The following is a 13,923-nucleotide window of genomic DNA, read 5'->3' as shown; positions in this document are numbered from 1 at the left end:
AAAACGAGCCCATATGGCTACGACCTGTGAACTAAACCTGAGGTAAAGCGTACACGCCAGGTTGTACAGCCGCCCGAACGCGACCACCCACACCACCGCATATACCACCTTCGTTTAGTAATGTAGCCCTCCATGCCCGGATCCACCGCCATGGTCACTTCAGCACGCAAATCCACCGCTGTCAGCAAACGACTTCTGGCTGACGACACAGCCATAGAAAAACAAAAAAGAGACTGCATGGTTAAAAAAAATAAACAAAGGCGCCTACAACGCGCCTCTGAAACATCAGAACTAGATGAGTCACAGCTCCAAAAAGAAACCGCTTTAGTACAAATATGTTTATTTAATTAAATAAAAAATTTACCAGGACGCACCCACCCTCCATGATATTTCCTCCCTCCAAATATCGGACGGATTACCATTCTTGGATTTGCGATTCTTTCGAGTATCGCGGGGTTACTGGTTAAGCCAAGAAATCCCTCCTCCGAAACTTGCCCAAACACTGGAAGTATGTCCAGGATCCGCCTCATCTCAGGAAGTCAGAATCGCCAGGCAGAAGGCAACACTCACCAGGAGGAGCAGAAGGAGTAAGAGAACTGCGATCTCATTCTACAGTTGTGTTAATATTAGTTGTGTTCATCTTGACAGTGTTGGTGACATATAAAAAGCATTTATTTGATCGCAGGTGCATGTTGGGTGATATTGTGTCTGAGGTTTTGGGGCTCAGTGGTGCCCCCTGGTGGTTACACCCTCAATATTTAATGATTGGTAAACATTTATTAATTTAAACATTTTAGAATTTTTCTTTTCATATAAGTTATGTCTGCTCTTGAATTTTAGTATTTTCTACATATCTAATTTCAAAATCTGAATTTGAGTGTTTCACCATTTCTTTCTTTCTTTCTTTCTTTCTTTCTTTCTTTCTTCTTTCTTTCTTTCTTTCTTTCTTTCTTTCTTTCTCTTCTGATTCTCCTTGCCAAGTTTCTTTACAGTCACTATCACTTACCCAGGTGCTCCTGGTTGGCAAAGTAGAAACCTGTAAAGACAAGAAGACAAAAATTAAAATGTGCCGTCTCCCTATAACAGACTCACCAAAGTAGACAGGCAGACACAGAGGGTCTCAGTTCCCCCTCTGCCGGAAACCAGAAGCTGATGAGTAGTGGTGACTGGTTCATTGTCACATAGTTATGGCAGGTGAGCACTTTGTGACTGTGCTCAGTTCAAGTCAAGGCTTCTTGGAGCCCATTGCAACAAGTGGTCTGATAAATCAGAGGCTCGGATCACATGGGGGGCAACCTAGTGGTTTAAAGTCCAACAACTTGGTAAAAGACACAATATAGTTGAAAGTTAGGTAGACTAGTCACACATTCTGGGTTTACTTGCAGGCAAAATCAGCAGGCAAAGACAAGGCATTACAGTTGATGGTCTGGATGCCACAATGATTTACTGAGAATGGAGACCTGGAGAGAGAAAATGAGGCAAACAAAGAGAGGAAGATCTAATGTTGAGATGTTATTACTCAATCCTTTCAAAATCAAAAAAAAAAAATCAAAAACTTAAAGACAAACATTTAAATGATTTTTTTTACAAATCAAGAAAACAAATCACTTAAAACTGTTAAAATCTAAGAGTTCATCAACTTCCTTGGCTGCCCTTCAACTCTGTTGCTGCTGCCACTCTCAGTCTTTCATGATTCCTTCCATGTGGCTCCACTGATCTTTCTTTGAAGCTTCATTTGTTCTCTGCACATTCACACCTTTCACTTGGGGTCCAAGGTAACACCATCTGTACTCGCTATCCACAAGCCTGTGAGTCGATCCAAGCCAGGACCATTCCTCATATCACTGGAGGCCATGTTCCAAAACCAATGGGCTTAAGTAGAGGAGCGGGTCTCAAAAGTGCTGCTCTTTAGGGACTTCATCATTCCACACACACACAGATTCCGAGGATGGCTCCCTCCGTCCTGACTGTGTCTGTCCCTCTCTCAAGGTCTGTGTGGCCCTACCAGGATTTTCATACCAAAATCGCCACTGAACAATCCACATATTAATTAAATCAAATCAAACACTCTTAATTTGTTAATCATCTTTACAAAGAAAGAAAGAAAGAAAGAAAGAAAGAAAGAAAGAAAGAAAGAAAGAAAGAAAGAAAGAAACAAACAAACAAACAAACAAACAAAGAAAGAAAGAAACAAACAAACAAACAAACAAACAAACAAAGTGGTTAACACGTTTCCTAATTTACTAAAGTAGCAGGACCAAGAGAAATCCCCAGTCGCCCAAATTTTGACTTATCACTTACTAAGAATAGCCATTAAGCCACAATATAAAATAAATTACCTCTCTCACGATATATATATATGACATTAAAAGGGGTTTTGATATGAGAAATGTGAAATACAGAGTTTGGTATGAGAAAGACACGCAAAGAAAGAACATGACCTCAGGGGATGAAAGTACAGCGCCAGCCAGGGCCAGAGACACTAGGCGGGTTTGCCAGATGTGTCCACTCATTGTCCGTAGTGGAAAGTCTGTGTTATTAGATTTTAATGGCCTGTTTCCCCCTTGGTATAATACAAATGGCACCCCTTTGTGCATATACTGTACCACGGACATTAACACTAGAATTACCAGAGCCTACGAAAAAACTCGTAGATCCGGCCCACCTTAAATAGCTTCTTAAAACCATTCTCACCTCTCCGCCAGTGTCTTTTGTCATCTAAATGTACTGATAAAGACAAGCTGCCCCCAACGACTTAGAACATAAACGAGCTTTTCCCAGCTCATGCCTTGATTGATTATCTGGGAGTGAAGTGGAGTTTTAGAGTAGAAATAATAGATTGTTATTTGGAACACACGCATTTCATATGTGTTGCATTTCTACAGTAATCTGTGTAAACACATTGTTAAAACAGAAACGTTTTACAATATTCTAGTAGCAAATGACAAAATGTAGGCATAAACTATATAATGTATGAAGCCTGAAGTCCAAATATCAAAGAAACACTTTCACAAATGAGCGCACACCTCTTGGTGTATGGCGTGTACGCATTTTTACTGTCATAAATGGTGCAGAGTATCATTGAGTTCAACAACAATGGGGTCCTCTAGGGTTTACTTTCATTAACAGTGCCAACTCAGTCTCATCATAGTTTGACAAAATGGTGGTGGGGATTCCCCTTTGGTGCCTGGAGTGCCCATCTCGTAACTTAAATAGATGATGACCTAGGTGGCTGCCTACGTTGTCCAATGGATTGACCACCTACAAAATGAAAATGCACCCCTAACAGAGAAGAGAAGAAAAGCTGTGCCATGATCATTAGAATAATCCAGACGAGAACAGGCCATTCAGACCAACAGTTCACTTTTGTTTCTTTTTTCTATTCGTTGGTGGTACATAAAACACCAGAGATCAGACAGACAGGCCTCTGTTCTGTTTGCAAGTTCCAAAATACCCATGTCTTTATTCTTTTTCGCTGTTTTAATCAATATACTTTGTTAATTTTTCTGCATTCTTGCTACATGAATGAATATATATGAATTTTACATCATTTTGGGGGTTTTAGTACCCAAGGATTTCAAATTCCCCATTAGCTTGAAGTTTCTTTATTAAGCTGAATATTTTTTAACATCTTATTCTGAAACCATATTTGTTTTCACAGGAGCTCTGCCATTTTTGTGATATTTTTTATTGGCTGCTTTCTGGTAACATTACACAGTAACAAAGACAACGGGAATTTACCTGCCTGCTGCCATTACTGAGCAAGCTCTGCATTGGTGGTTGTGCCCCGATCCCGAGCCATGAATACTGAATGGGACTAAAACTTCCTCCGAGAGCAACTTCTCCCAACCATCCAAGAACAAAAAATGGAGCACCAGGCCATAAGGCAAAAGTGAGAACTAAGTGGCTCAGGGAACAAAATATCAAAATTTTGGGGTCCATGGCCAGGAAACTCCCCAGACCTTAATCCCATTGAGAACTTGTGGTCAATCCTCAAGAGGCGGGTGGACAAACAAAAACCCCCAAATTCTGATAAACTCCAAGCATTAACTGTGCAAGAATGGGCTGCCATCAGTCAGGATTTGTCCCAGAAGTTGATTGACTGCATGCCAGTGCAAATTGCAGAGGTCTTGAAAAAGAAAGAAGGGCCAACACTGTAAATATTGACTCTGCGCATAAACTTAATGGAATTGTCAATAAAAGCCTTTGAAACTTATGAAATGCTTGTAATTCTACTTCAGTGTACCATAGAAACATCTGACAAAAAGATCTAAAAACATTGAAGCAGCAAACTTTGTGAAGATTAATACTTATGTCATTCTCAAAACCTTTGGCCACAACTGTGCAAAAATCACACAAAAGGAGCAAATATGTTGAGTAAGGAACTACAATACTTCTCTTTTAGATGAAGCAGCCCCAGGTTTAAACAAAAGAAGATTAAGAGGTGACTTGATTGAAGCGTTTAACATTATGAAGGGAATTAAAATGAATTCATCAAGAACACGGGATCATGGCTGGAAACTTGACTTTAGGGACTTTCAAAACTCAACTTGATGTTACTTTGGAAGAATGAAGTGGATAAGAACAGCAAGCATTGTTGGACTGAATGGCCTGTTCTTGTCTAGCAGTTCAAATGTTTCAGAATGAACAGGGAGCGAGGTGAACTCACTCTGGAGCATGCCACATAAAGCTGGCCATGAGAAAAACAAGCATCCCTCATATCCACTCCCGCCTCTTTCAGAGACTGACCTTGTGCTTTATTGACAGTCATTGCAAAGGACACCTTAATTGGAAATGGCAATCGTTTGAATTGTGTTGTATTGACCCCCTTCTTTTTGACACCTACAACCTACCTGGACCAGGGTCTCTCCCTGAACTGCCTTTCCCGAGGTTTCTTCCATTTTTTTTCCCTATAAGGGTTTTTCTGGGAGTTTTTTCTTGTCTACTTGGAGAGTCAAGGCTGGGGGGCTGTCAAAAGGCAGGGTCTGTTAAAGCCCATTGCGGCACTCCTTGTGTGATTTTGGGCTATATAAAAATAAATTGTATTGTATTGTATTTATAAAGAGAGTTTCTCCCTGGCCAGAGCCAGTAAAGATACATGTTTCATTTCATTTTTTGTAAAGCTTTTATTTGCAGTTTTGTGTCATTACACAGTTTAGGAGTACTTAAGTTTCTCAAAAGCACAACTGGTGCTGCTATCTTCAAAATAGAGTAGTGTAGAGTAAGGCCTGGAGCATTGAGCGTATGCAAGAACTCCACTGGATAGCGTACAGTGCTCAACGTCTGCTACTGAGTCAATTGAATCATATCTCATCTCGTGTGTATTTAGCTTGGCTAAAAGACAGTTATTGATTTCTGCAGTTTTTAAGCATTAATATATCTTGTTCCCTTAGCCAAGATTCATGTTTAGAAGGTAAGTTTTCTATATCAGGATATATCTTCTCCATTAATATCTGTCTGTCTTCTATTAAAGAACATAAATTGTCCAGGATCTTTATTTTTCCTTCTTTCTCCTCTATTCTACCGTCTACTAATTTCAATAACAGATCTGAAAACTCTTCTTATTTCCAGTCACCCAATAAATGTACTCTTATTTTTTTTTTTAAGTCTCAGTATTTTTATTTTCGGCCACATACTGACCGGTAACATCACGTGAAAATATTAGTCAGTGTATTTTAAATAGTTCAATTCACACTAACCAGCAAACATCACGTACCATCACCAGGGCCGGATGTTCCTATAGGCTAACTAGGCTTCAGCCTAGGGCCTCAAGATCAAGAGGGGCCTACATTCAAATTGTTAGCAAAATTTTATTATCTCTCATGTAATTTACAAACTTAAAAATGGAAGGTGAAAGGGCCTCATAAGTGGAATAGCCTAGGGCCTCTTTTCATATAAATCCGGCCCTGACCGTCACGATGAAGGAACATCAGACTTTATCTGAAAGAATGCTTTGACGTGTCGAACGCTGCCCGGTGCTGTGACGTCGCAGTGTGAATTGAATTTTCGAAACCAGCATGTCTCAGTTTCTTATGTGGTATTGAAGTTCAAATTTTTTGCTAACATTTTGCAAGAAAAATCAAAAATTGGCATGTGTCCCATTTTTGCAGCCATCCTGTATAAAGATAATGTTTTTTAAAAATTTGCAAAAAATAGTATAAATCAAAATAAAACGGATGTATTTCGCCATTTCTGAGAAAAATTAACTGTTTTTGAGGTATAAAATATTTTAATATTGAAGGGGTAGATTCACCCTCTTAGGGTACGAGTTTCACAAGTGGAGTGCCCTCTCAGGGTTGGTAGCGAGATCCTGCCCCAAGTGGAGGAGTTCAAGTATCTCGGGGTCTTGTTCACGAGTGAGGGAAGAATGGAGCGTGAGATCGACAGGCGGATCGGTGCGGCGTCCGCAGTGATGAAGGCTCTGCATCTGTCTGTTGTGGTGAAAAAGGAGCTGAGCCATAAGGCAAAGCTCTCAATTTACCAGTCGATCTATGTTCCTACCCTCACCTATGGTCATGAGCTATGAGTAGTGACCGAAAGAACGAGATCGCGAATACAAGCGGCTGAAATGAGTTTTCTCCACAGGGTGTCTGGGCTCTCCCTTAAAGATAGGGTGAGAAGCTCAGTCATCCGGGAGGAGCTCAGAGTAGAGCCACTGCTCCTCCGCATCGAGAGGAGTCAGATGAGGTGGCTCGGGCATCTGATCAGGATGCCTCCTGGACGCCTCCCTGGTGAGGTGTTCCAGGCACGTCTAACCGGGAGGAGGCCCCAGGGAAGACCCAGGACACGCTGGAGGGACTATGTCTCCTGGCTGGCCTGGGAACGCCTCGGGATTCTCCCGGAAGAGCTAGAAGAAGTGGCCGGGGAGAGGGAAGTCTGGGCATCTCTGCTCAAGCTGCTGCCCCCGCGACCCGATCTCGGATAAGCGGAAGAGGATGGATAGATGGGGTTTAGGAGATCTAGTGATGAATACAACTAATCTTGTCCTATTGCATAGCAAATCACTCAGACATCAGTTATACAATAACTATACAACACAGCCCTCTTTCAACAGTAATTCGGCCGGTGGAAGACCAGACGGTGTTAACGGTTGTAGATATTCTACGTGATATTGTAAGTTGATGTTTTCATCTTCTGCACCATAACCACCAACTGTTTCAGCATATTCTATTCAATTTAATCAATTTTCTGTGTAACCGATTGACAATTTTCACATTAATTCGTTTGACTTCATCGTTTCTCGGTGCTAGGTTTGCCCGTGTACTCATTTCTTCTGTTCATAACCCTTCAGGATGAAATTCTTCAATAAGATTTGGACATAATACGTCTTCTTTTATTGGGAACTTAAAGTGAGGAAAACGTAAAAATTTATAAGAGCTGAGAGCGCAGGAACTGTGTCTGATAAAGGCATTCACACGAATGACAGGTGAGAGGACCATGGGGGTGGTTGAAAATGGTTGAGAGGAGGGTAAGAAAAAAATCTCTTGACCAAAGTCTCGTCTCGCGGGACTTGAAAATATCTCTTGGAAAAAGTCTGGTCTCAAGATTTTCTTTTATAATAGAGAGATATAGATTATTATGGTGACGACCCCAGTGGTGGCCACAGCAATAACAAAAGCGCAAAGAGAGAATACTAGTGCTACACAGGTGACTCTTACTTAAATATAAGAGCCATCAAAACCCTGAGCATCTGCACTGTCATCCCTCTCAGGACAAGACATAAAATTAGCAACGAAAAGGCGACAAAATCTATACAAGCCACATACGCTGGCACTGTGCTTCAATACATGATTATTAATATTTCTTACTATTTTTTTTTACTCATGAAGAGCTTATGACACAGTTCTGTGGGTCCCGCTTGCAACACTCAAAATGGGGTCCTGTGGTGCAAATGTATTGTGACATGTCTTTAAAAGCCTCATAACCCAACATGCCTTGTCTCACAATTAGCCTCCATCTTATGTGGCTGCCGGTTTAACACACAATGCCGAAAACAATGAGGTGCATTTAAAGTATTGAGTCTACCTTTATTAAAATATTGTTGCATCTGTAAAGGAGAAAAAAGAAAACAGATTGTGTGAACCCTGACCTGACACTGCTACGATGAACCTGCTTGTTGGCACAACTGGCTTTTTACACTGAATGCCACTACCTTCTGCCTTCAACCTGCCTGCTGCTTAATAATAAAATAATAACAAATCTTTACATTTATATAACACTTTTCTCATGGCTGCTCTTTTACTTTTCTCCCTATTCGTATCCTGTTGCTCTCTTAATAACTAACTGGTATTTACCCTGATTAAAAAGGAGAATCACAATAATGAGTTATTTTCCATTTGCTTTAATGACAAGATCTTGGCATTTAACAATAGTCGAGGACCTCGGGTTTAAGAGTGAATGGGACAGAATAAGACGCAAAACAATACCTTTATAGCACAAATGAAGCGTTATGAATAATAGTTCTGAGTACACTTGAAGATGAGTAATATGATAGAAGAAACCACACTATGATGTGAAGAAGTCTGACTGTAAGTTTAACTAATGGAGATAACAAGATAACCATCGAAAATTAAGAAACGGCTGATAGTGGAATTGAAGTGTAAAATGAGATCCGTAAAAATCTGCAGCTTTGCACCGCACATCTGGAGTAATTTGATGCCAAAATTAGTGCAAGTAAAGCAAACAACCGTTCTTTCACAATTGAATGTTAACTTTTGCCTTCAAGACAAGACCGATTTTAAGTAAATTCAGATTATATCTGAATAGTGATGTTTGATCCGATAGGCCTAGTCTCCACCAAGTTTTCACCCATATTGTTTTAGGATTAATGGTGCCATTTCTCACCATGCTGGTGCATTACATCCAGCAGTAAAAAGGGACTACTAAGAAAGTATGGAGTGATTTGGAAATTGTAGAGAGAGAAGAGCTGCTCAGATTAAATTGGCTGAAATCAAACAAATCACCAGGACCAGATAATATTTACCATCGAGTTCTTAAGGAGGTTAGCGAGTACAGATATAAACCATCTTGACACGTATTTTTAGGAAGTCACTGAGCACTGGGGAAGTTCAGAAGAACTAGAAAATAGCAAATATTATCCCATTATATAAAAGGGTGAAGAGGCAAATCCAAGTAACTATATGCCAGTAAGCTTAACGTGCATCACAAGTAAATAATGGAAAGAATCACTAAGGATAAGACTGAGCAATGTGCAGCAAGAACAGGCGTTTTACTGAACAGTCAGCATGGGTTCAGGTTTTACTAACATGCTGGAATTCTATGAGGAAGCAAACAAAAGGATTTGATTAGAGAGGTGCATATGATATTATTGATCTTGAATTTCAGAAAGCATTTGATAAGGTGCCACATGACAGGTTGGGCATCAAACTAAAAGAAGTGGGAGTTCAGGGTGATATTTTTAGATGGGTGCAGATTGGCTCAGACACAGGAAACAGAGGGTGATGGTGTGAGGAACCTCATCAGAATTGGCTGATGTTAAGAATGGTGACCAGGAGGGGTCAGTGCGGGGGCTGCTGCTATTTTTAATATATATAAATGATTTAGATAGGAATATAAGTAACAAACTGGTTACGTTTGTAGATGATACCAAGGTAGGTGGATTGGAAGATATTTTGGAATCCATTATATCATTACAGAAGGGCTTGGATAGCATACAGCCTTGGGCAGATGTGTGGCAGATGAAGTTTAATGTCAGTAAATGTAAAGGAGTACACATAGGAAGAGGAAATGTCAGGTTTGAATACACAATGGGACGTCTGAAAATTGAAGATAGATAGATAGATAGATAGATAGATAGATAGATAGATAGATAGATAGATAGATAGATAGATAGATAGATAGATAGATAGATAGATAGATAGATAGATAGATAGATAGATAGATACTTTATTAATCCCAAGGGGAAATTCACATACTGTACACCTTATGAGAAGGATTTAGGAGTCGTAGTCGACTCTAAGGTATTGGCTGCCAGTCAGTGTTCAGGAGCCATTAAGAAGGCTAACAGAATGTCAGGTTATATAGCGCCTTGATGTGTGGAGTACAAGTCACAGGAGGTTCTGCTCAAGCTTTATAACACACTGGTGAGGCCCCATCTGGTGTCCTGTGTGCAATTTTGGTCTCCAGGCTGCAAAAAGGACACAGCAGCACTAGAAAAGGTCCAGAGAAGAGTGACTAGGCTGATTCAGGGCTACAGGGGATGAGTTAAGAGGAAAGATTAAAAGAGCTGAGCCTTTACAGTTTAAGGAAAAGAAGATTAAGAGGTGACCTGATGGAAGTGTTTAAAATTATGAAGGGAATTAGTCCAGTGGATCGAGACTGTGATTTTAAAATGAGTTCATCAAGAACATTTGTGAAGGGTAAATTTCGCACAAAAATTCTAATGTTTTTCTTTACACAAAGAATGATAGACACTTCGATTAATCTCCCAAGTAGAGTGGTAGACAGGAGGACTTTAGGGACTTTCAAAACTCAACTTGATGTTTTTTTTAGAAGAGATAAGTGGACAGGACGCGAGCTTTGTTGGGCTGAATGGCCTGCTCTCATCTCGATTGTTCTAGTGTTACTAAATTGTTCTAAAGACATCCATCCATCCATTTTCCAACCCGCTGAATCCGAACACAGGGTCACGGGGGTCTGCTGGAGCCAATCCCAGCCAACAGTTTAGTAAAAATTTTGTATACAAAGAAATCTTTACACTTTAGAATCAATACTAATGACTACAGATTTAGTTTTATACAGGGGGGCCCACAAAAAACTGGCCTGCCTCAACCAAGAAGACTGTGGTGAAGAGAAAAATGATCAAATTTGGTACTCACATTTAAAGAAGATATTGTGATCTATATAAGTGATCTCCTTGTGCGTCAATACATCTCTGGGCCCGTTTTAGACACGACCGCAGCCGCCTATCTGGTGGCAGACGAGACAGGAGTTGTCTCAGTTGGTGTGGGCCACTTTTTCATGGGCCACCCTGTACAACCCCAATATGTAAATTACAAAAATGAATAACAAAAAACATCAAATATTCTATAAACAATTGTTCACTTGACACTTCCAATAATACGGGCACAATTTCTACTCTATCAAACGATTCTGACTTTAAATCAAACCGTATTTTCTTCAATCCTAATATCACAATTAGATATCAATTCCCTTTTCCTATTTTTTACTTCCATTATCTGCCTATTCTACCACTTTTCAGGTTTTACTAAATGGGCTTTTCGCTTGTTTTAAAATATTCCTCAAACTCTGCTATTTCTGCAGTGGGGAAGCTGACTTGTGTAAAGAAGCTCTCAGGATGAGGAGCTTCTTCATCAACAGAGGATACCCTTCTCATGCTGTGTACAGGGCTCTGGGAAGGGAAATTGATGTTTCTATATTTATTTATATCCATTTTTCATACATGTATTTAGTAGTAGGGTGTTGTACCGTGTTAGCCATTATGAACATAGTGAGAAGTCAAGCAAAATGACAGCTTTTATTGGCTAACTAAAAAGATTACAATATGCAAGCTTTCAAGGCAACTCAGGCCCCTTCTTCAGGCAAGAGGTAAAGAGGGGGCCTGACCCAGTGATGCTTCACACAGGTAATCCCCTGACTCCCAGGTCTGAGATAAAAGAAGATACTCTGCCTCACCCAGGCAAGTTGGAGTTGGGTGGAAGTGAATGAAGTTTGTCAAAGAGAAGAGAAGAGAGAATTGTGATGGTGCAAACTGTGTTAAGAAGCCTGTTTGGAGGTATTGCTGAAATAAATCATTTATTTGCGCCTGGGGTTTGGGGTCCTGCAAAGCCCCCTACAGGCCACAGTGTATAGTCACATATTGCTTTTGTATAACAAAGCTTTCCATGTAGACACCCCTTGAAGATGGCCCTGCTCAAACTTTTCTTTCTTCAAGACTCTGAGACAGCCAGTAACTTTTCACAGTCTGTGAGGTGATTCACTGTCCTCTGTCTGTCATGACGTGTGTTTCTTCTGTGTGTTTTTAGGAAGTTCTCTGTCTAGTCAGTATGAGCTCCCCAACAATTGAAAAGCCTTTCTCTGCCTACAGAAGTCCTTCTCTATAGATGACCTGCTCTTTCCTCTTCAGCTACACATCTGATGAAGGCCACACTGTCCAAACATTGTGCCTCTTACTCCTTCTTGCCTTTTTAGCTTGAAAGTAACTGTTTTTAGTGGGTTCTTCTTTGAAACTTTAAAATAAGCATACTGGGCCTGTGGTTAGCTCTCCAATGCACGTAACTGTTTTATCAAACCCAGGGCCGGATTAAGACCCTTAGATGGCCTAAGCACTAAGGAATTTTGGTGCCCCTTTACACTAGTAATTCAAATATATTAAAACAATAACAAACTAGAAAATAAAATTTGATTTTGTTATCGAAAATTCGAAATTAAACAAAACATACTTATAGTATGCTTCATTTTATTTTTATCTTAAAAATTTTCTCCTACTTTTTTTCCTTGCAAACTCTTTGATTAGATCTTCATAATCGATCTTACGTAACACATCTGCTTCTATACATAATAGAGATAAGGCATCCAGCCTGCCTCGATGCATAGTTGTTCTGAGGGGATTTTTAATATATTTCAACCGAGAAAATGAGCGCTCAGCTGAGCAGTTTGTGACCATTAATGTTCAAAATGGTGGCCAGACAATTCCCCACATCAGTCAATTCCCCACATTCCCAACTCCCCACAATTACAATTCCCCACATCACAATTCCCCACATTGCAATTCCCCACATTGCAATTCCCCACTTCCACAACTCCCCACATTGGGATAATATGGAGTGCACTGAATTAATAATATAATGAAGGAATTCTAAAATGCAAATAGTAGTAATTAATCTCCAAAAGTTTTATTTCATGACAATTTATTGAAATGCATTACTGATTACAAAATACAAGTAACTGATATACACAAATGAACAAATGAGTTTAATACAAAATATGCTTGGTACAAAATAATGAATTAGATAAGGTCCTATTCCATTTGCTAATAATTCCACTGTACAGGTTTATCTAATAAAAGAAAATCATTAAACTAAATGTACAGTACAAAAACTATTAATAATTGACAAGAATGACTAAAGTACACAGAAACTACTAAACACAAAGGTTACTTTGGAAACTGCATGTTGGCCAATTTTCTCAAATACTTAATCTTATCCTGTTGATTGGCATACCCTTGGACAGCCTCAATTACTTTGCTATTTAGGGTCTCATACTTCTTCCTTTTTGGCTGTGGTCTGCCATCATCTGCATCAGCCAATGTCTTGCTGTGGATGGCCATGTCCTTCTTCAGACCTTCCAGAAGATCCCACACACCTGGATGACTGCAGTGAAACAGGGCTCTCAGTGAATTGTGGTATCCTTCACAGCAGTTTGTTGTTCTTGGTAGGCCAGTAGCAGCAGCTTCAAAGTGATTCCAGATTCTAATGGGAAACACTGCATCTCTGCCTCTTACTCCAGTAATGTAGGTTGATTCAAAGTAGGCAAGAAGGTCATTGTAGTTGTCTTCATCAGGGAACTCTGCTATCAAGTCATTGAACAGGCCTCTGACATCCTCCACTGGCACAAATGCCAAAGCTGCAAGTGACCTCATCTTGAATCTCATTGGCAGCCGCTCTTGATCATCATAAACTGTTTTCAATCCAAGGGCCCCAATTTTTCTTAGAAGACTTTGGTTAAGGTGAAAGAAGCAGCCTTTGATCTGTGCCTCTGGAAAGGCAGTTTGGGCAGCAGTAATGCAAGCCTTTTCAAAGTCCAGAAGAATTGTCTGTGGGGACAGGTTGGGCAGCAGTTGCTTCAAGATTTCAAACATCCTATTGTAGGTGGGCTGATCTTTCTTTTTAAGGAGGAAGTAGATGCATGGTGGATAGGAGTTGCCAATTTTTGCATGCCAAG

General features: G+C 40.1%; 1 protein-coding gene across 1 annotated transcript in view; it reads right to left on the bottom strand.

The window, feature by feature from the left end:
* Positions 1 to 13,923, bottom strand: part of LOC114647315 (uncharacterized) — a 60,614-nt gene that overhangs the window by 34,027 nt on the left and 12,664 nt on the right. Inside the window, exon 2 of the mRNA XM_028796003.2 lies at positions 1,007 to 1,036. Coding sequence (XP_028651836.1) covers positions 1,007 to 1,036 — 30 coding nt within the window. The remainder of the gene's footprint in view (positions 1 to 1,006; positions 1,037 to 13,923) is intronic.

Source organism: Erpetoichthys calabaricus, chromosome 2, assembly GCF_900747795.2.
Source record: "Erpetoichthys calabaricus chromosome 2, fErpCal1.3, whole genome shotgun sequence".
In the NCBI taxonomy this organism is placed as follows: Eukaryota; Metazoa; Chordata; class Cladistia; order Polypteriformes; family Polypteridae; genus Erpetoichthys; species Erpetoichthys calabaricus.
The sequence above is the reverse complement of the archived record's forward strand: the minus strand, read 5'-3'. Positions and strand labels throughout refer to the sequence as shown.